Genomic DNA, 20,604 nt, shown 5'->3' with positions numbered 1-20,604 from the left:
CGGTAAATCAGTCAAGATGTGATAATAACTAGCGGGTTAGCAGGCTATTGACCGCTAGATATTGTACGCTTGCGAATACGACACGGTACACGGAGCTCGCCGGGGCGTTAAATAAACCTGCGCCGAAAGCTAAGTCTACAATGCGAATAGCGCTAAGGTGATAGGGAAACAGTCGCTATAGTCCACTATATTTATAGGGTAATGGCGATTAAATGACGAATGTGGCGTACCTAGGTACTGTACCTAACCCCAACTCCGTAACATATTACAACCTCCGAGAGCGCGCTCTCTGCGCCGTATCGCTTGGTTGGCCAATTTCCCAACAATGAGTACACGGCTTGTTGAGACATTAGCTTGTTGTTGCGCGATTATAAAGTGAAGGTCTCTTTAACCTTAGATCAGAATCAAGCCGAATTTAATTGAAGCGAATAGAATACCTTGAGCCTTCAAGCCAACTCGGCGAGGCTTTGGTTAACTGAGTCGCTAAACCTACAGGGGGGATGCGCTAGCCCTCGACGAACCACAGCGCACTGCTCTTCACTCAAAGGCTTTAGCGGGGTTTCCTGGGGTAGTCCGGACCGCCGCCGTCGTCGCTCGCACTGCGCGTGGTCTGCCATCGCGCCTTCGTTTCTTGCGACCTGAAGGAAGTGGGATTAGAGTGAGGGGTAAATTTTTAAATGAGAAATTTAAATTTTTCCCATCGATTCGTTTCCTTCCTTCTTTTTTCCTCACGAAATTGATGTTCCATTTTCACGTTCATTCAATTAAGGCTTCCTATAATCCATTGATTATACTATCAATTCCGATTTGCACATAAGAATACCCCTTCCAAACCAGTGATCCACTCAACGCCTTGAGGAATAGGGAAAGAAAGGAAGAAAGAAAGGAGAATTAAGCAGGGAGAAAAGACCAAAGGAGTGTCCCAAACCATCATAAAAGCAATTCCATCTCGATCAAGAGTAGTTATTACATAACTGGGCTCGAGTTTCCAACCTAACTCTCTGTTTCCACAATAGACTACACCCGCGATGAGGAGGAAGGGGTCGGCACCTGAGAAGGTCTCTCCACAGGTAATGACGACGGTGGCGCAACTTTATCTACAGTAACAACTTTTGGAAGAGTCTCAAGCTTAATCTCAATCTCATTACTGTCCTCCGGCTGCGTTGTCAGTGCAAACGCATCGCGAGCTTCTCTACCAGCTTCGTCGTTAATAGGATTCCTGGAAACCCCGGCAGCTTCCTGCCTATGTTTTCCTTTGCGATCCCTCATCTTACGCATCCACTTTATAACAGCGATTATAGTTTTGATGATGGCACGGACACTAACAACAAGCCCAAGGACGACCGCAACCCTTTCGAGAGTGATCTTATTTGTGCTATTGCTTTCTTGAGGAACACCAGCTATTGGGCTGAGTTCAACTAAAACGTAGAGGTTAGCTCCTCTGGAAAATGCGGAATAGAACATAGGAGATCACTTGCTTACCCGAGTCACCCGCTGTGTGGGCAATTGACTATGGTCTGTTAGCACTTTCATTGTCATGCACTCATGGTATATCTTTACTCACCATAGGGATTGCTAAAGCTATTGGTGCCCGCCACGAGGTAGCGATAGTAATAACCGTCAATGTATGCCGGAAGCGCATGTTGAACACAGGGTGTGCCGTGGTAGTTAGAATTTTGTTGGGCTATGTTTTAACGAGATGGGCCCTCGGCGCAACGTGCCCTCGACTACTAGTCCCTTCGTCGCGATTCTAATCAGTCGAGCTCTTATAGACATGGATCCTAGTCCAACTATATGGCTTCTTAGGTCTTGGACGGGGAGGGCTCGACGACATATGAGACGAACGAACGACTTAATGAGATGCTTCTCAAAGCCCGGACGGCGGCGTTTCCGCCCTATTGTACAAAACTAGTCAAGCGAAATCCGGTTAGTCGTTGTCGACGAGCTCAAGGTTCCTCATTTATATAATGAAATGATAAAGCGCTTTTCGACTTCAAAAGAGACCCAGAGACTTACTCGCTCAGCCGATTTCTGGTAGCACGTTAATTTACGACGACAGGCTCGTTTCTCATAAGCCAAGATTGGTCACGGCGATTCATTCAGGGGCCGTCGGAAGCAAGGAATATAAATGTGTGGACTAGGTCCTTCAAGGGTGTGATAATGGAATAAATCAACTCTAAACCTAGTAACATCAAATCGCGGAGTAAGTTGGGAAAGAAAGAAGGCAGGATCCGTCTACTCTCGAAGATTCATGGGGGTGGGGAACGGTCGGAACGGAAACCTCACGGGATCTATCACCTTACGCAATCATCTATAATAAGGTCCGGTGAGCGGTACCGCGGTTTGAGAACCTAGGATCGAACCACCATTACATACGCATAAATCGCCTGGTGTGGGCATAAAGGAACACACGGCCGTAGGCTTCCCAAACCGGAAGCCCCGACCATCACCAGTCCTATTTAGTACGGAGAGCCTTGGTCGTGGCTACTGTATATTGTACAGACTCTTCGCACCCATGTGGATGTGGGCGTGGTGTTAAATCAAAATACCTATATACCTAACGAATTCCGGATTTCGATTATACGAAGGCTCTCCAGGAAGGCTCCGGCGTACGGAATATTTAGCTCTGCGGCGCGTTGTCTCCTTTCTCGCACAAAAACTGTGCCATATTTAGTACCTTTCGAGCTCCCACCCCGGTTCCTCGGGTTACACCTAGGCAGTCATCATATATAAATCAGACAAGGCAGACACCGGTTGTCGTATGGAGGTGTAGCGGGCGTGGAAACGAATGGCTAGATCACCAAGTCCTCCTCCCCGCCAGTGTGTTACAAGCTCACATATTATATTGCCGCTGCATGTCTTTTAAGGTCGGCAGCCTATCAAGCACTTAGAAATATACCTTATACGAGCAGCTGATGCTACAGCCCCGGCTACCAGACACCCCGAGCCAATCACCAAAATATTAAGCAAGAAGCGAGACCGAAAAACTCGGCCCCGAGCGCGACATAAGTTTTCTACGCGTTTCCAGCGAAATCTAATTTCTGTCATTTGCTACATGTAGCAGCTTGCGCGCAGTAAAAGCGGAGTAGAATGCCCGCGGGCTTTCGGACCAGACAAGATACCTTTGTCGTACGGTTTTCGACGCCTACCTAGGTAAGCAATCCCACACTCCAGCCTTGGGCCTAGGTCATTACTTAGGCTAAAGCAATCGCACACGGAATTTAATTCGTATTAACCTCTACGTTATAGCGATCAATAGATCTGAAGAAAATTAGCTTATAATAAAGCGCGCATAGTCTATTGATTTAGGGGCGACTAATTACTCTTAAGATAATGTTTTCGAATCTGACACAAATGCCTCGTCAGGTTAGAGTAGAACAGCAGGTTAAAGCCACCGTCACGCCCGACCGATTGTCTTCGATACACGGAATGAAGCACCCTCGATCTAGCGCTGATAGCGACGACCACGACTTATCCAAACGCCAAAAACAGGACGCCCCGGTGAGATATGCTTGTCCTTTCTATCTATACGATCGCCATCGATATCTTCGGGGAGGCTCATGTGGTCATGGGTGGGATTCAGTCCACCGTATGAAGTAAGTTCTTAATTGTCCCCTATATCAGTTATCTTCAACTCGGCTGATATATTACCCAACTACTTTAGGGAACATCTATATCGCCGACATGTAATATTCGCTTGTCACAGATGTTTCAGCGCCTTCGAGGCTGAAGAAGATCTTAAACTTCACATGCGAGCTACTAAGCCGTGTACGGTGTCGGAGACGGCAGACCGGGACGCGCGAGTCCAAGGGATCAACCAGGTGACTATGGCCCAACTCAAGACTCGAAAGAGAGGTGCCAATGAAGAGGCCAAATGGTTCCAGTGTTGGGATATACTCTTTCCAAATTGCGCACGACCATCATCCCCATGTCAGTCAGAGATCCTAGATTCCTTATCGGCTACTAACTACTATAGACCTGGTAGAAGACCTCCATGCCACCGATACGCAACAAGCTATAGCCAAGGTCTTGCAGGAATTAAAGGGTGACCTTACTACGAGTATTCATTCTGCGTTGGGTCTTAACGAGAATCAAATCGGTCCAATCTCGACCCCTTTAAAGGAAGCCATTGGGAAATGTATGAACAACGCGATCAAAACTTATGCTCCGACTACCCTACGGGAATTTACACCGGCTCAATTAGTGAATTTAACGGTAGAATCGGGGAGTGAATCACCACCGCCGCCCCCATCATCGTTGGAGCCAGAAAACATAACTACCGATTGGGAGAAACATCAGGATACATTGAGGGACCTATATGTTACTAAGCGCTGGCCAGTACCTAAGGTAAAGAATGAAATGGCAAGGACACATGATTTCAGAGCTACGTAAGTCGTCCACCTCCTTTGCTAGCACAAGAAATATTCTCATATAATAATTAGAGACAGACAATATCGTCAAAAGTTCGAACAATGGAAATGGCCAAACTACCACCAAGAAGAACAATCATCCCAGAGAGTGGGCGTCGAGGATATACCGTCCCCTAGGGACCGTCCTATAGATAGACGTCAAGACGGAATCCGTAGATACGCCGACGCAACGCTACCTACAGTAACGTCAGGTTATGGTTTTAATTTACGGTGAATGTGCAGTTGTAAATTGTTAAAATATGGTTCTTATGCGGAATGCGATGGTAGCGTATTGTTGTCTAGCGTACTATTGCGTGTTAATGTATCATAAAGTAGAATTGCTGATTTCACTTCGATAGGACTTTAAGAATAATTTCTACGTCGTGTTCTAAACCCTCTTGTTTCATCGTCTTGTGGATTACTATCTTTCTATTCATGTAGCTGAATATTCGGAAAGTTGAGGCTACTTTCTAACAGTCGAAACGAATACTATCTTTTGAGTCTAATAGAAATACTTCAGATACTCTATTTATGCCTACGAACTACTAGGTAGTTTACAATAACTATTCAAGAGCGTAAGGTAGCGAATTTGACTTGACGAAACGCGTAGAGATCAGGAAACCTCCATGAAAAGGAGTTGAACTTATGTAGGTATCAGGAGTCTAATTGCCTGTACCTAGGTAGTTGCATACGACTTACCTAATAGTAGCATCAAGTCTCTGTAGCAATGGAGCTGACATAATCAACCATTTAGCTAAGTGCATAATGTGGGGGTTCGATCACCCCGCCAAAGACCATATATTTGCTCACTCACTGTTTCCCTTTACACCTTTGCCACAAACAACTACTCACCTACCTAGGTACATAAAGGGACGAAAAGGTCTAAGTTGATGGGTTGCTATCCGGCCAGTTCTCGCATGCAATCTCAGGTTCAGCTAGTTTTAGTCGTCGAAGAATCTTGACCCCTGGATCATTACATCAAACGGCGATCATGGCAATTACGGTGCAAAGGGAAACCAAAGCACACCAACAAGAAGACATCCCAGTTTATCAGACCATCGCGCCTAGTATATTCGTACCTGCAAATATGGATCTTACCAAACCGCCACCAGATCCGCCCACAGATCCCATCGAGCTGTCCTCAGAGACGCGTGCCTGGATTGATCGTCACGCGGATGCCGTCCAAGATAACATATACTATATGCTCAACCGCGAAAAGACTCGCATCCGTCGGGAATGTCAACAACATGAATACAACCTCCCTCGATACCTAAAAGCGGTCCCGGGATTAACGGAGGAAGAAGAACGCGCGCTTCCCGACAACAGCCAGGAACTTGATGAGATCTTCTTCATCCGATCATTTTGTCCCGAGCCAAAGAGAGGCCCGTACGAAGTACCACCAAATTTCACGCACGAGCATTGTCAACATATTGAGACGGCTGGTCGGTTTGGAGAACCCCCGCGCAAGTCTGCCGAGAAGATGCTGATGAACTTAACGAAGCATGGAATCATGACACTTGAGGCGCTTGCGCAGCATGTTGAGAATGAGAAGGATAAGAAGACTAAGGAGATTAAAAGTAATGCGAAGTCGACCACTGTTTCGCCTGAGGATATGATGGAAATTGATGGGTAGCAGTCGGAATTTGAACGTATACATGTACAGCAGTAGTTATACTTAATGGCCGGTTACTAATTAATTATTACTTTATTATCTCCAATTATTCTATATTCCACCTTGCGCGATTGATGGCTCGGGATATTCAGTCGAAGGGGTTCGTCCGATTTCCCAGGGCTTTGGTGGCGCTGTGAGACGTCCGTGAGCGGTAATTGACGGATCTTCGATCACGGTATCGGGGATTTGCCGAATCCCAGGTATTGGTTTGCCACTCTGTAAAAATTCAACTATTTCCTCGAATTTCTTAGGATAGGGTTCCTTGCCGGGTTCTGTTGATGTTGGATCTCTTTGGATATAGAGCTCTGCTGTTGGTGCAGCGGCCTGCCAACTGGGGACAACAACATCTGGTTGGGGGTTGGTTTGCTGGAGAGCAATTTGCCCTAGAGGATCGCCTAGTTCTACGAGAAGATGTGCTAGTTTTCTATCTTGGGGGTTCGGCTGGTGATGGTAGGCATTAGTAATCTCTCGTCCTGGACGATGTAGGCGTATGCAATTTTATGCGATCTTGATTCAAAACATACCGCGGTCACTAATTCTATCGCCACCGCTTCTTCAGAGACGAATCTTGGTTGTTGAATATTGTTTCGGGAAAGCCATTGTTTATACTCATCACCATCGACTTTGATTTTGGTTTGCTGCTCGAATCTGTGGACCCGAGCCCCGAGCGCGATCTCAGAAAGATTCGATTCGCCAGGTTGCGCACTATTTAAGGCACTTGAAAGTTGTTCCTTCATTTGAAATATTTAGTCGCTATTGTACATTGATAAAAATTAGGGCCTTGCGACTCACAGTGAATGCTCTGTCTTTAGCCCAAGGATACGAGTCGAAAGCCTTGAATCGTGCATCAGGATCTTCGGCGGCGCGACGTTGGATACCAGCCAGGGGATTTTCCGATGCTGACATATTTATAAAACAACAGGCTCTTATATAGGTATATATGTTGAGAAATGTATCAACTGCTTGAGTATATCTAATTGCTGTTTTTCGATGATGATATTTGTGAGGAGCCGAGGTTGAAAGCGACATGGATAAAGTATGGCGGCTCCTTTAGGTAAGGAGGTACCTACATGTAATCTGTAATCCAGAACCCTGGACCTAGCGCTGGAACCCCCTGTACATTTTGCGCGTAGCAGCAGCGCAGCGAGCACCGGACCTAAAGTGGTAACCCTACATGTACCTACCCACATGTGCGCTTTACAGCCCGATTAGTTCCGATAAGTTGTAACTCTACTGCCTAAAAGAGAAGTAGGTCACGATTCGACATCCCTGTCTCCACCGTCTCCACTGTCTCCAAAGCTTACCTAATCTTTTCACCTGCAATTCTCACACGCAACCCATCCCCGGACTCGCGCTCCACTCCGCTACCAGCCCTGGAACTCGTCTTTCAAGATTTTTGTGGTTCGTTAAGCGACAACGAACCTCTTCCCATCTTCAATCCGGCGCCGACCGCGATATTCCTCCCAAATGCGTCGCGTACCCGTCAGAGCCCTTAGGACGACTTTTCAATGCGCAGTCCGGGGCTTAGCTCGTACTAGTCGCCCGCGACGCACCGTTTTCCCCCACTACCATCACCATTACAACAACGCCAGCAGTGGTCATAACGCTGCCAGCCTAAGCGTTCGATCCGCCGCCTCTACGTCAACATCAACATCAACATCAACCGCGACCGCCTCCGCTTCCTCTTATCCTCCGCGCCCCAACTATGCTGTAAGCGAGCCCTTGCGATCATCCATGTATATCCGTCGATTCTCTTTCGCGCTGGTATCGAGCCTAGTCGGCTACGGTGCTTGGTATACGTACAAGGGAGGAAATACTCTAGAGCAAGTTGGAGCTAAATCATATACGACTACTCCCACTCAGTTTACGAATAGTGCGGCCCCCACCCGTAATGTCCTCGTAGTCGGAGCCGACGATTTGCACACCGGTACTTTTGTCGGCGACGGTCCGATTGCGAAGAACGTCGACGGTAGTGGAAGAAACGTATTGGAGATGCTCACGCCCGAGCAAGCCACCGAGAAACTTCGCCAGAATGAAGCCTCCTTCCTAGTCAATCGAGGACAAGGTGTCTTGCGATACGACGTGGTGCAAGTTGCGAGTAACAATCCGATCGAAGACGACCACGCCGAAAAGATTGTCGAGGTTGCTTCACGAGATGGTGAAAAGAATGAGGGGCAATCTACCAACGATTGGATGTTTTGGGGTGTTTTTGACGGTCATGCGTACGTAATATCTATATAAATTCCATCGCATCTCTTCCAACCCCCCTTCGTCGTACGGGGTTAGAGGCTAATATTTTCTAGTGGTTGGACTACGTCGGCGAAACTCCGACAAACCTTGATCAGTTTTGTTGCCCGAGAATTGAACACTACCTACAAGGCTGCTGGAACACTGGGAACAGTGCCCTCCTCTGAGGCTATTGACACTGCTATTAAGCTTGGTTTCAATCGTTTGGATTACGAGATTGTACACGAAAGTGTGCAGAAAGTTTTGAAGTCTAACTCGAAGCGAGTAGCAGCTGAACTTTTGGGCCCTGCCTTATCTGGTTCTTGCGCTCTACTATCTTTCTATGATAGCAGCACCAAGACCCTCCGCGTAGCTTGTACAGGCGACTCGCGTGCTGTTCTAGGTCGCCGTAGTTCCAATGGCAAATGGACAGCGACTGCTTTATCCGAAGATCAAACTGGAAGCAATCCCAACGAGGCGGCACGAATGCGCAAGGATCATCCTGGTGAAGATCGCGTTGTACACAACGGCCGCGTACTTGGTGGCCTCGAGCCGACCCGAGCATTCGGTGATGCTACCTATAAGTGGAGTAGAGAAGTTGGCGAGCGACTACGAGCATCATTCTTTGGCCGAAGCTCATCCCCATACCTCAAGACTCCCCCTTACGTGACAGCTGAGCCTGTTATCACTGCCACTCAAGTTCAACCCGAAAGGGGCGATTTTCTAGTTATGGCTACAGACGGCCTTTGGGAGATGCTGACAAATGAAGAAGTTGTTGGTCTGGTCGGCAAGTGGATTGAGACACAAGCCGCAGAGCAAGCGTCAACGTCGCAAATGAGCTCTGTATGGGCAAAGTTATTTGGCCCTGGTCAAGATCTTCCTGTGGAAGCTAGCAAGGAGGCAGGTCCTGATGGCCAGAAGACTCCGGTTCGACTACGACAATGGGGTATCTCGCCCGATGAGAAGGAACGGTTCGTCGTGAAGGACAAGAACGTTGCCACGCATTTAATTCGCAATGCCCTCGGTGGTAAGAATGAGGAGCAAGTATGCGCATTGCTCACACTTGTTTCTCCGTTTTCGAGACGGTATAGGTCAGTTATTTAGAATTACCTTTCTGTTATATCTAGTATAACTGCTAACCATGTGTAGGGATGATCTGACGGTACAGGTTATCTTCTTCGGCAATGGTCCAAAGAATGGTTCGGTGCTCGTTAACGAGGAAGCCTCGAGTATTCCTCAATCAGCTATCAAACCAAGATTGTAATGAACCTGCTAGGGGGATATTCTATTACGTATACCGCGAGGGGGGCTAATCATTTCCTTGTTACGCGCATCACCGGCCGCATAAATGGGGGGTTTTTTGCCAGATAGAGGTTTTAAGGCTAGGCGTTTGAATAGGTGCGAAATATGCCTTTTGTTTATGCTGATTACCGAGCTCAAGGGTCAAGGTCAAAAGTACGAGGCCATATTATTTGGTACTTCACTTATAGAATCAGGTACCTTTCAAATCAAGACCATTTGTGATCCACTATCCTCATCCCCTAATATAATTTTTAAGGCGAGGTCGCCAAGACATATCGTGGTTCGCCTTGTGCCGGCATAACTAGGGAATAACTTTTAAACTTATTAAATTGCTACACTAATCGACTTCAGAAGCTAACTTAAGCCGGGCGTAATAAGTTGAGGCCGTCATGGCGCCACTGAACTAATTTTCCGTCCCTAGCGCGCGCCATGGAGCGTTCGGCCTAATAGATAGCGACAATTCCACCGCCCACAGCACGGCTAGGGTCAGTTTTCCCCGCTGAAGTAACTGCAATTCCCCATGTTATACCCCGGATTTCTCGTATCTCCTCACTATTAGGTACCTACTAACGTCACCTACTAGCCCTGGTATAGGTACTCTTAACAGCCGCTCCACTGGAATGAAATCTAAGATGAGGATGGCAACCTGGCAATGTAAGGGACCATACTGTTCGATAGGGCATATCACCCGCTCGAAATGGTCAAGTACACAATTTACCGAAGCTAAATAAGGACAAAGGCTTTTTTTTTTTTGTCTTGGCCAGCGGAAACTTGCTTTCCTACGAACGAGGTGAAGCGACCAGTCGGTTATAAATATGGCCTTAGTTGCATTATATAATTACTACCCTGTCGCACCCGTGTGACCTGATCGATGGTGTGTTTATTGTAACCCAATCTCCTCAATATGAAGGTATCGGTCGTGTTGTCGCTTTGCGCAACGTTGGCGTGCGCTTCGTGGATGCCACCGGTGCCTGCGCTTGAAGGGGACTTTGAGCCGCGCTGGCAGAAGCGCATCAGCCGCAGGCAAGAAAACTCTTCCGGGGAATGGCCATACGCTCCTTTTAAGACTAAGGGGAGAGATGTTGTCAATAACCGTGATGAAGTGGTTACCTGGGCTGGAGTTAACTGGCCCATGAGTGGTAGGTGATTTTGAATTACCATGTAAACCGATTCATATGAACATGAAGACTAAGCTTAGATATAGGCGAGACAATGATCCCCGAAGGTTTGGAGTGGAAGTCTGCCGAAGATATCTTGGACGACGTTGCCGGTGTGGGTTTCAATTTCATCCGCATGTAAATGGACCTCGCCCAAGTGATATCTAACTCATGATAACTCATGACTAACTTAATAATAGGGGTTATGCGATTCAAATGGTCGAGGAAATTTACGACCGAGGAGGCGAAGATGTACCTCTCGAAGTTGCTCTCATCATGGCTCTCGGTTATGAGAATGGTACTAAAGTCACCAACGAAATTATCGCTAAGAACCCTACTTGGACTCGCGAGACGACACGCTTCGAGATTTGGTCTGATATCGCGAGTATCGCGTTGTATAAGGGCATATATATTCATCCCGATGTCCATGTCGGCAAGGCGCAATGGTGCTGTAGCCACACCGACGGCAACGCCTGGTTTGACGACCTTAATTTCGACACATTGAACTGGCGGCGCGGACTCTCGCACGTCGCGACATGGGCCAAGGATCACCCAAACGTCGTTTCCATGTCCTTGCGCAATGAATTGCGTGAGAGCTGGAACCGAACGGATTTGTATTACAACTGGGAGACACTCGTCGGAAATATGAGCGCCGGCGCTGACGCGATACACGCCGCAAACCCGGACCTCCTAGTTACATGGTCGGGCATGCAATATGACGAAGACTTGTCCGCGCTCACAAGCGGAAAAAACATACTCACGGCACCGTGTTACAAGTGCACGGCCGTGCGCGACGCGCGACGGCGCGATCCGGTGGTCTTTGACCTTGCGCAGCATCCGTGGGCGGATAAGATTGTCTGGGAGCTGCATTTGTACCCTATGAGCGAGGACGTGGACACGGGTACCTGCGAAGCGATTGAGGCCGCGCTGTATCGCGCTGGGTTTAATGCGCTTGGTATTGATGCGCCAGTTGGGTGTAGTATTAACAGCGGTAACAGCACTAGTGGTGGTGGTCTTGTAGAGGACTGCCCGCCGGCAACGCGCCTAACGCCGGTCATTTTGTCCGAGTTCGGCAATGCCCAAGACGCGACGCTGTATAACGCCACGGTACAGAATTGTCTTCGCGAATATACCGAGAAGCATGACGTTAGTTGGATGATGTGGAGTTTAGCGGGTAGTTATCGTATAAGGTCTGGGGTCCAGGGGTTGGTTGATACTTGGGGCTTGACGAATGCGGATTGGACTGGTTGGAGGGATCCGGATACCGTGGAGAATTATTGGAAGCCCTGGGTGAAGGCGATGAATTTGACGAAGAGTTAGAGGCAATAATATATAGGATATTTATGATACCCATTCATAAATCAAGAAATGCGATTACTCATTATTGTCTAGGATCTTGAATGGTCGGTCATATGTCTTGTTCCCTCCGGCACCTTTTGTACTCAAGCACGAGGCCTGTCACATCTTAATATTGTTTGGGATTATGATTGATATTCTTTTTGTTCACGGTTCTTCTCAATGCCTAGGATATATACCATTTACCTAAACAACAAACCATAGTCTGGCCCATATAGTATATCAGAGTATAAGATCGGTTATCCAAGAGTCGATAGATTTGTGTATACTTAGAGAGGCAGCTAAACTGCAGTCCAACCAACGCCGATGCCATGCAATTGTTTCTCCGTATAACTTCAGAAGCCCACAGGACGAGATCGCGCTTAACATTATAATCTCTTTGGAACAAACTGCACGAATCTATAGTCGTATATATAGGTCCATACACTCGATTCTCCACTCCCTTCGGCCTAACAGGCTTCGCAACCATTCGATCCCGAGCCCTGTCCACTCTTCTTTTCGCTTAGCTAGCTCTTCGGCTGCTGCGCTAGCAAGAGCGCTGGCGGTGGTGTTAAGCATCTCGACAGCGGTAGCATTGAATTCGGCGATAGCAGGGTCGGGTATTGTCGTCGCGTTCGAAGGGCATGATGACGTCGGAGGTCGCGGGGCGAACCAGTTGCTACTAAAGTCGAAGAAACATCGATCCGACCAGTAACATGAAGTGACGAAGAGTATCAGGAGTAGGACGGAGCAGTAAACGCAGGGCCTATTTAGGAAGTATGTGCAAACGAAGAATAGGAATATGAAGGCGGGAGAAGCGTTTGTCGGGATGAAGAGAAGAGGAAGCCAACTGTACCATCGAAACTCATGTCAGCCCACGTCATATAAATTCTACGGGGTGTATTGTTTAGGGGAAATAATGCTGATATGAGGATATAATTACCTTCGGAGACAGAACATGGCGGTAGAGACGGGAAGCCGTTTGCGTTGCTGGTAGCTGCAGGTGAGACGTTTGACTGAGATGATGGTCGGTTGTATTGCCGGAGCCTACAAACAATGATTCAACGTCCGTGGGTAGGTCCCTTTTTTTAATCTGACAAACAACAAAGATAACGAGGGATAATTGATTATTAAATAAGGTAACGAGAGTAGGATAATATGGATAACGTATTTAGATAATTTCGCTACAAGTCCAAATTATAGAAAAATAAGGAATAATTACGATATGCTCGCGGTAGGCGCAAGACCTGGTTGATTTCGAAGTGTGAAGATCGTTAAGGTTGGAAATCCTGACTTGACTCTATTGAATTCTTTATGCAAGCAGTATTACATAATACGTTAAACCCTGGGTTTAACCCGTGCACTATTTAACTAGGTACCCAGGTATCTATAGGCATAAACTTCCCTTAGGCTAGCACATTCAGCGCTCAATTGCGCACTAACTTCCTTACATGTACATCGTGCATGTACGCACTTCTGCAGAACGTACCTACAGTACATACTTGGGAGGAGCCTGGGGTACTCCATACATGTACATGTGTGCTCTTGATTTGCGGGCGCAATTCGGGTGTACCTGCCCGGCAAATCACATCCATGACGCTACATGTACAATACCAAACTGACTTCCTGGTACGTGCGCAGGTACCTTCCACAGTACTTCTATGCGGACCATCTAAATTTTATTGCACATTAGGCGTGCGCATGTACTTTCTCACAGTCTAGATTCACTAATTCGCTGTACGTGCATCGCCAGTTTAGCGTGCACCTGCATGGCCGCCCAACGTTATCTGTTACACGTTGTTCGACTTCTTTCCCGCTTGATGAGATTTCAGTTCTCTTCTCCTCACCCACAATTTATTATTTTTCTTCTACTACCAACTTACTCACACTTCTTTTTCAACATACCTTGCGGAAACAGAAATCCTTCCTTTCACAGCAATAGTTGGTTCGATTCTCTACTTAGACCAATTATTTACTTTGGGTTTCTTACCTTAGGTGCCTTGAGATCATCTCACGTACCCCTGTCGTTAAGAGTGCCGATAGGAGCTTTTTAAGCTTGGGTACATGCTTAGGTACGTAGCGTCTTTCCTAGCGCTTTAGGTACCTACCTATCTCCGAACTGCTATTTTTTTTCTGGCGAGGCTGGTCAAGGTCTTGCATGGGATTGGGAGAAACAACATCTTTTTTTTTTCCTTCTTCCTTCCCACATTCACCATCATTCAATCTCAACCTTTCACTTCCTCTCCCCTTCACTTACCATCCATCCTTCTAGTACCCATCATTGGCGACGAAGCTAGATTTCTAGGCTCTGGATTTTGTCTCATCGAGAGACATCGTAACTAAACAGTAACCTGTTGTCTTGAGATAGGTCACTGCTTACTTCATCTCTCTTTTTTTTTTTATCGCAGCATGGCGGGTTATAACCCGCCGGGTGGTGGCGGCTCAGACAGCTTGCATGCAATGCTTGCTCGTATGCAAGCTCAGCGTAACGCGCAGCAGAATTCAGACGAGCAGTTTCCAGTGAACGATATTCTTTCTCGATTCACCTCTTACAACCAGGGTGCTAATCCTCAAGATTACTATGGGCATTCTAACACAGACTCGCCTGTAACTGGTTTGGATGATTTCCCACCGCCTGCAGCTCCGACTCCGCCCAGCAATAATTACAGTCATTCCCACCATCCGACTGGACCGACGGGTCTAGGACCAATTGGAAGCATGCCATCCAACGTCGCAAACAAGCCCGACCAAAGCACTAACTTGTTGAACCTTCTCAAGTTTAGTGGTCCGGGTGCTACAGCTCCATCGCACCCGTCTCCGCCCGGCAATGCTTCCCAGTCCTTCGAGCCTCAATCCAACAATCCTCCTCCTATCCATGCTCCGGTGCCGATGACTGGCGACCCCTCAGGCCTTCTCGCTAACCTTATGAAGGGAAACCCGCAGAACGAAGCCTCACGAGCTGAAGCTCAGGGATCGATTCAATCGACTTGGAGTAGTGGTCCACCCTCGATGGATACGCAAACTTATCTTCTCAACTTACTTCATCGACCGAAGCCGGCACAGAATGATCCTCCGTCTACGATCGAGTCGTCTCAGCCCCCGACTTTGACTCCCCAGTCGGGTAATGGCTCGGTAGAACATCACAAGGAATACACATCGCAGAATCAGCACTTTTCCGACAGCATTTCACAAGATGTTACACCTATGCCATTCCGTTTCGGATCCAGAGATCATGTCGAGTCGCCCCCGGCAAAGTTTGAGTACCACTCACCAGCTTCCCAGCATTCTCAGCAAGATAGTGGTCGTAGGTACAACAAGCCTGAGTATGCGAGCCCGCTCGAGGCATTTGGTACGGCATCTCCTCAGAATGTTGCGTCCAAGTCTTCAACACCAGGCGGATCGGGACATATGCCGACCGAGATTCCCGTATCGACTTCTTTTAAAGTTGTGAAGAAGACCCCTAGTGTTGCATCTTCTTCCGGACTCGGTCACGACTATAAGCGACCCAGCAGTCACCGAAGCCACATCGCAAGCCCCGAGCATATCCGAGAAAGATTCGACATGTCGCCCCTCTCAGCTGCCGAGCAGGGAGTTGTTCCTAACATCACGGATGCCCCCCGCGGCGAGATTTTTGACGAGGAAAAGAACACGGAGACCGTTGCCGAGGCGATCACTGGTCTTGCTGAACAGGCAGACAAAGAAGCGCAGGAAGCTATAGAGAGGGCAGAGCACGAAGAGGTACAAGCTAAGATCAATGCAGAGGTTCAACTTATGATGAGGGCCAAAACTGACGCTGAATTCCAGGATTCGGCAGAAGCAGCGGCGAGGGACATCAAGAGCGAACTCCAGAAAGAAGAGAACGCTCGTGTCCTCGAGGAAGCATACTCGGCCGAAGTTGCCCAAACCATCCGCGATATTGTCGATGATGTTGCTCAAGGCCCAGTTGCAGATAGTTGGGAGAGTGCCGAGGCTGACGAAATTGTGGTGATTGAGGAGACACCGAATCCGGTAAAGGTGTATAACTTCCCCATGAAGCCGTGGATTTCGATCACAATGCTGGAGACAGAGGAGCCCCGTCCCCAATTCCGAGATGATGTCGTCCTTGACATTGCCCGCCTCAAGAAGGAGTTCGACCAAATCGATCGAAACCTAGTTACCGCTACGGAGACGTACATGGTATATGGAATGTCCAAGGCTGGTGGGCTTCGTGTAATACGACAGGATGACGGTAAGGACGCCAAACTGTTTACTGATACGAAAGACCGCATTTTCAACGTCGCCATGTCCTCAACTCCATTGGATTCCACTGTTACGCCGAAGGAGTCGATCATCGGTACGGGCGTTGGCGGGACCGTTTATTACGTCCAGATTAAAAATGGTGACAAGGACCATTTAGAAGATGCCAACCCAGAGCAGTACGGCTTCATTCTTCCTCCTCTTGTTATCTCGCAAGAAGGCGGCGGCGAAAATGGAGGTGTTTTGAAGACTCGAGCCAGAACCTCGTCTACTCACCCAGAATTCTTCGCTGTTGGTCGTGGGAAGACTATCAATATCGTCTGGCCGTCCTATGTCGTAGAAAACGGCATCTTCAGACCTGACCAAGACCGTGTGGTTGATACTGAGAGATTATATAAGGAATGCTCTCTAAGAATCAGTACGGGCAAGGCCGGTAAAGACTTTACCTTCAGCCAGGACGACACTACCATTGTTTCTCTTGATAAGTCTGGCCGTGTCAAGTTCTGGGATGTGCGAGATTTAACGGCGGCCGACGAGAACTCCGACCCGCGAGCTCCGATGCCAGCTCATACCTCACTCGAGGTCAAGGAGCCGCTGATGACCCTCAACACCACACCCGAGGGCGAGAAAGCCTGGCCAACTTCTGTGTTATTGCTGGATAAGCAACGGCCATACCAGAAGGGATGGGCACTCCGATATATGATAGTGGGTATGAAACAGAACCACACTCTTCAATTATGGGATTTGGCTCTAGGAAAGCCGGTCCAGGAGTTCAATTTGCCACATGCCAAGGAATCCGACCCAGTTTGCAGCGTTATGTACCATCCCCCCTCTGGCATGATTGTGGTGGGTCATCCCACTCGCAACTCAATCTACTTCCTCCATCTATCCGCACCCAAGTACACGATCAAGGGTCTATCTCAGGTGGAATACGTCCAGAAGTTAGTGGCCAAAGATCCATCGATCCCGGAGCCCGACTCAACCGCGGTTATTAGTGGTGTACGCGAGTATTCATTCGCTAATAAGGGCGTCCTGCGAAGTCTAGACTTGTTGGTAAACCCGGCTACTGCATCCGATAATGACGAGCAGAGCCTGTTTGAGCTGTATGCGATGCATTCCAAAGGCGTCACTGGTGTTATTGTGAAGCAGAGCGAGCTTGGATGGTCGAAAGATAATAAGGTTATCGACGGCGTCAATGCTGAGAAAGTTGGTATGGTCAAGATCGCGAAGCTCAAGGAATTGCCCAACGCTCTGGTTTCTGAACCTCAGTCTTTGGAGGAGCAGACGCCTCTCCCATTGCGAGTTCGCCCCGCGAAGGAAACGCCCCCTCCTCAGCTTTCATCAGTTCCTTCTATTCAAGAGCAATTGCAGAAGGCCAATGAGAGCATACATTCCGCCGGACAATCCGAGCGGAAGGAGGCTATAGCTCCCGTTGCTCCCGCCAACCAGGGAGAAAAGGCCGAGAAGAAGGCTCGCAAGAAGCGAGAGAAGGCAGCCGCTGCCGCTGAGAGGCTTGCCACGGACAACGCACAGATTAACGGAAACTCCCAGGCAGCTAAAGCGGATCCAACACCCTCGAAACAATCCGACTTGAAGCCTTCTGCGTCTTCGTTCCAGCCGGTGATGTCACAAGACTCGATTCAGTCGACCGTCAAGCAGATAGTGTCTAGCCTTGGCGAGAAGCTAGGTAGCGTGATTGCCAACGAATTTAAGGGTCACCAAGATGTCGTCAACGCTGAGTTCCGTTCTCGCGACGAGACCTTTGCTAAGAACCAACAATCCTTGCTCGAGAAGGTCTCCAATGTTCTAAACAACAACATCCAGGTCGTACTCACCAATACGATCAATGACCAGTTTGGAACCGACGTTGTCCCTGTTCTAAGTGCGCTTGTCACGAAGACTATTACTGATCAGATTGATGGTAAAATGACCGGCCGTGTCTCGCATTCGATCCAGAACCAACTGCAGAAGCTTATCCCGACTGCCGTTAACCAAGCCCTGCAGAAACCCGAGTTCGCCAAAGCCATTTCCGATAAGGTCGCGAATAGCGTGGCGCATAGCGTAGCACACGAAGTCGAGAAGAGCCTCCGATCCTCCTTTGTCGCCACCATGACTCCTCTTATCAACGACACGGCTATCACAGCTTCGCGTTCGATCGTACAGGAAGTCCAAGGTCGAACCACCGAGCAGTTCGCTGAACTTGAGCAGCGACACATTGCTGACAGCAAGAAGATTGATCAACTTACCGCGCTGGTAACTGGCCTTTCCGAGACGATTAGCACAATGGCTACTACGCAGGCACACTTCCAGGATGGGCTTCTAAAGTCAATTAAGCTACAGCAGCATCCGGGCTCTAGAGACAGGGATAGAGATTCTCGAGAACCCCGAGAACCTCAAAACCACATCCCTTCTGCACCTCAGACGATTCAGTCTCACCACCCTCAGCAGTCCATGCAACAGTCTCTCCAATCGCAATCATACTTGTATGGAAGCCCTACTGCGGACCCTTCTCTGCAGATGGTCCCGTTCCAGGCGAACAGCACGAGTACCAGGGAGCCTCAGGTTCAACACATGATTGCGAATGTCGCAAGTTTCGTGGAGAGAGGCGATCATGAAGCCGGTTTAATTCGATGGATTCAGCAAAACCATCAAGCCGAGGTTTTCGATGAATACCTCTCAAAGCTTAATCCTGCATTCCTCCAGGACTTACCAGCGCTCGTCTTACTGTCCGTAGCGTCTGTCCTGGCCGAACACTTGAAGGGGCCTCTCCTTCAGACTAAGTTGGATTGGGTGGAAGTGGTCCTCCACATACTAAGTGGATCTCTGGGTCACATTGTTAGTCACCAACCCCATCCGCTCTATAACAGCTCTAAACAGTTTTCACTACAGGAGCCACAAGTTCGCGACGTGATCCCGAAATGCATGACTACTTATCTTAGCAAATTCGACGGACTCTACCAACAAATCGCGCCCCAGTCTCCATCAGACCCCCTTCTAACACGTCTAACAAAGCTGATCACTATGTCGACTCGGATCATGCACGCTGTTCAACCGCCTAACCCTAATTACTACAGTCCGAACTCTGGTATGCACGATCTAATCTCACACGAGAGCTCGCGTATCCGCTAAGGACTGTACAATCCCCGGGTCAATTTATAAAATTGGTATGTTTATGTCATTACAACATGGAGTGTATGTGAGGTATTCTAATCACCTCTAGATCAATAGTTTATGTTTCTATACCTGCAATTGCTTCAGCATAAGCATCATTGCCAGGTGACTCATTGGCAGTAAATTATTAATCCCTCACCTACGGATCATTGGGCGTCTAGAGGATTTTTGACGGAAAGATACTTCTCTGAGAGCAATGTGCGTGATTCGAGGGTTATCACGATCATTAGACGAGATTTAGCCCATTGAGCGGCCAATGATATGATGAATGACCTTGCACTTTACTACGGTTTACTCTACGGTTCATGGTTCATGTGGCACATAGCTTTGCAGATGTTTGGCGGTCAACTCGTTATGACTGCCGTGGCTGGTTTTCATCTTTGCATGTGGAATGATACCCATCCGGTGGACGGCCTTGCGCCTAGTGTACACAATGGGGATTGCTTGTTACGTGTTTTCTAGCTGGAGTCCGTAGTGGTAAATCGCGAATTTTAATTTTATGGCACTTTTTAATTTGACCCGTGAACTGTCATATTTATAGCCGTAAATGAATGTCTTGATTATCTGTACGTTGAAAACTACTAAAGTCGACCATACTTAAGCACCAACATTCATCTAGTAAGACAACTCCCATATTTCCTTCGGGTAAGTATCTCTTACTCTTCCGCCGCCCACATAAGCGCTACCATACCTAGGTAGGCTACACCAGATCCAACTAACCGTTAAGATCGAGAATAGTGCTTAGTTACACGAAAAATACGAGGAGTGTAGCCCCTATTCCTCGGAGGAGCCAATCAAAACTCAGATATGAGCTAACACATACCGTTTTCGGAAATCGTTGTTGTCTCTGGGACTATCTCGGCCAATTAGATTCAACTATCTTGACGGTGCTGCTGCTTGGTTTAGGAATAACTCGTTTTAGGATGACTAGAGCCAACCTTAAAGTTGTCACTAAGACTGATAGGTACCTAGTAAACAGCACATAGGTCGGCTGTATAGGTTACGCTAGGTAGTTTTGTACTACCTTAGGTACCTACCTAGGTCATTATCTCTTTCATATGAGAGTAACAAATGCATATTTTAACAGGAAACAGCA

General features: G+C 48.0%; 8 protein-coding genes across 8 annotated transcripts; 5 read left to right on the top strand and 3 right to left on the bottom strand.

Moving 5' to 3' along the window:
- Window positions 1–817: 817 nt before the first annotated feature.
- F4822DRAFT_97234 (uncharacterized protein) lies at window positions 818–2,360 on the bottom strand. Its single transcript, XM_051464248.1, has 5 exons — window positions 2,017–2,360; window positions 1,846–1,908; window positions 1,565–1,737; window positions 1,483–1,510; window positions 818–1,418 (listed from the first exon to the last, which is right to left on the bottom strand). Exons 3-5 carry the CDS (start codon window positions 1,640–1,642, stop codon window positions 1,018–1,020), a joined length of 507 nt encoding a protein of 168 aa, XP_051308573.1. The 5' UTR covers window positions 1,643–1,737; window positions 1,846–1,908; window positions 2,017–2,360; the 3' UTR covers window positions 818–1,017.
- Window positions 2,361–3,143: 783 nt separating this feature from the next.
- On the top strand, window positions 3,144–4,958 carry F4822DRAFT_97200 (uncharacterized protein). The gene is made up of 5 exons (XM_051464247.1): window positions 3,144–3,153; window positions 3,250–3,596; window positions 3,665–3,930; window positions 3,977–4,388; window positions 4,449–4,958. The coding sequence occupies exons 2-5, from the start codon at window positions 3,334–3,336 to the stop codon at window positions 4,642–4,644; spliced, it is 1,137 nt and encodes a 378-aa protein (XP_051308572.1). The 5' UTR covers window positions 3,144–3,153; window positions 3,250–3,333; the 3' UTR covers window positions 4,645–4,958.
- A 229-nt stretch (window positions 4,959–5,187) lies between these two features.
- On the top strand, window positions 5,188–6,372 carry F4822DRAFT_97178 (uncharacterized protein). Its single transcript, XM_051464246.1, has one exon. It carries the CDS (start codon window positions 5,401–5,403, stop codon window positions 6,040–6,042), a length of 642 nt encoding a protein of 213 aa, XP_051308571.1. The 5' UTR covers window positions 5,188–5,400; the 3' UTR covers window positions 6,043–6,372.
- On the bottom strand, window positions 6,133–6,987 carry F4822DRAFT_435172 (uncharacterized protein; the record flags this gene model as incomplete). The annotated part of the gene is made up of 3 exons (XM_051462129.1): window positions 6,133–6,522; window positions 6,606–6,812; window positions 6,874–6,987. 3 exons carry the CDS (start codon window positions 6,985–6,987, stop codon window positions 6,133–6,135), a joined length of 711 nt encoding a protein of 236 aa, XP_051308570.1.
- A 433-nt stretch (window positions 6,988–7,420) lies between these two features.
- On the top strand, window positions 7,421–9,918 carry F4822DRAFT_422638 (protein serine/threonine phosphatase 2C). The gene is made up of 3 exons (XM_051459906.1): window positions 7,421–8,303; window positions 8,385–9,398; window positions 9,457–9,918. The coding sequence occupies exons 1-3, from the start codon at window positions 7,549–7,551 to the stop codon at window positions 9,569–9,571; spliced, it is 1,884 nt and encodes a 627-aa protein (XP_051308569.1). The 5' UTR covers window positions 7,421–7,548; the 3' UTR covers window positions 9,572–9,918.
- Window positions 9,919–9,930: 12 nt separating this feature from the next.
- F4822DRAFT_97147 (glycoside hydrolase family 5 protein) lies at window positions 9,931–12,162 on the top strand. Its single transcript, XM_051464245.1, has 3 exons — window positions 9,931–10,748; window positions 10,814–10,904; window positions 10,967–12,162. Exons 1-3 carry the CDS (start codon window positions 10,514–10,516, stop codon window positions 12,084–12,086), a joined length of 1,446 nt encoding a protein of 481 aa, XP_051308568.1. The 5' UTR covers window positions 9,931–10,513; the 3' UTR covers window positions 12,087–12,162.
- Window positions 12,163–12,303: 141 nt separating this feature from the next.
- On the bottom strand, window positions 12,304–13,166 carry F4822DRAFT_97143 (bladder cancer-related protein BC10-domain-containing protein). The gene is made up of 2 exons (XM_051464244.1): window positions 13,045–13,166; window positions 12,304–12,951 (listed from the first exon to the last, which is right to left on the bottom strand). Exons 1-2 carry the CDS (start codon window positions 13,059–13,061, stop codon window positions 12,522–12,524), a joined length of 447 nt encoding a protein of 148 aa, XP_051308567.1. The 5' UTR covers window positions 13,062–13,166; the 3' UTR covers window positions 12,304–12,521.
- Window positions 13,167–13,948: 782 nt separating this feature from the next.
- F4822DRAFT_422633 (uncharacterized protein) lies at window positions 13,949–20,013 on the top strand. The gene is made up of 2 exons (XM_051459905.1): window positions 13,949–14,173; window positions 14,374–20,013. Exon 2 carries the CDS (start codon window positions 14,511–14,513, stop codon window positions 19,464–19,466), a length of 4,956 nt encoding a protein of 1,651 aa, XP_051308566.1. The 5' UTR covers window positions 13,949–14,173; window positions 14,374–14,510; the 3' UTR covers window positions 19,467–20,013.
- The last annotated feature ends 591 nt before the right edge of the window (window positions 20,014–20,604 follow it).

The sequence above is a fragment of the Hypoxylon trugodes genome (assembly GCF_022578975.1).
Source record: "Hypoxylon trugodes strain CBS 135444 unplaced genomic scaffold F4822scaffold_13, whole genome shotgun sequence".
NCBI lineage: Eukaryota > Fungi > Ascomycota > Sordariomycetes > Xylariales > Hypoxylaceae > Hypoxylon > Hypoxylon trugodes.
This window is presented reverse-complemented; position numbering and strand designations above follow the sequence as displayed.

Bases quoted from the DNA above. Each gene is read 5' to 3' on its own strand.
- F4822DRAFT_97234 (XM_051464248.1), bottom strand. From the start codon at position 1,642: ATGCGCTTCCGGCATACATTGACGGTTATTACTATCGCTACCTCGTGG. The intron at 1,511-1,564 runs GTGAGTAAAGAT...AACAGACCATAG, and splicing joins TAGCTTTAGCAATCCCTATG to TCAATTGCCCACACAGCGGG. The intron at 1,419-1,482 runs GTAAGCAAGTGA...TCTACGTTTTAG, and splicing joins CCACACAGCGGGTGACTCGG to TTGAACTCAGCCCAATAGCT.
- F4822DRAFT_97200 (XM_051464247.1), top strand. From the start codon at position 3,334: ATGTTTTCGAATCTGACACAAATGCCTCGTCAGGTTAGAGTAGAACAG. The intron at 3,931-3,976 runs GTCAGTCAGAGA...TAACTACTATAG, and splicing joins CGCACGACCATCATCCCCAT to ACCTGGTAGAAGACCTCCAT. The intron at 4,389-4,448 runs GTAAGTCGTCCA...AATTAGAGACAG, and splicing joins ACACATGATTTCAGAGCTAC to ACAATATCGTCAAAAGTTCG.
- F4822DRAFT_97178 (XM_051464246.1), top strand. From the start codon at position 5,401: ATGGCAATTACGGTGCAAAGGGAAACCAAAGCACACCAACAAGAAGAC.
- F4822DRAFT_422638 (XM_051459906.1), top strand. From the start codon at position 7,549: ATGCGTCGCGTACCCGTCAGAGCCCTTAGGACGACTTTTCAATGCGCA. The intron at 8,304-8,384 runs GTACGTAATATC...AATATTTTCTAG, and splicing joins GGTGTTTTTGACGGTCATGC to TGGTTGGACTACGTCGGCGA. The intron at 9,399-9,456 runs GTCAGTTATTTA...AACCATGTGTAG, and splicing joins CCGTTTTCGAGACGGTATAG to GGATGATCTGACGGTACAGG.
- F4822DRAFT_97147 (XM_051464245.1), top strand. From the start codon at position 10,514: ATGAAGGTATCGGTCGTGTTGTCGCTTTGCGCAACGTTGGCGTGCGCT. The intron at 10,749-10,813 runs GTAGGTGATTTT...GCTTAGATATAG, and splicing joins AGTTAACTGGCCCATGAGTG to GCGAGACAATGATCCCCGAA. The intron at 10,905-10,966 runs GTAAATGGACCT...ACTTAATAATAG, and splicing joins GGTTTCAATTTCATCCGCAT to GGGTTATGCGATTCAAATGG.
- F4822DRAFT_422633 (XM_051459905.1), top strand. From the start codon at position 14,511: ATGGCGGGTTATAACCCGCCGGGTGGTGGCGGCTCAGACAGCTTGCAT.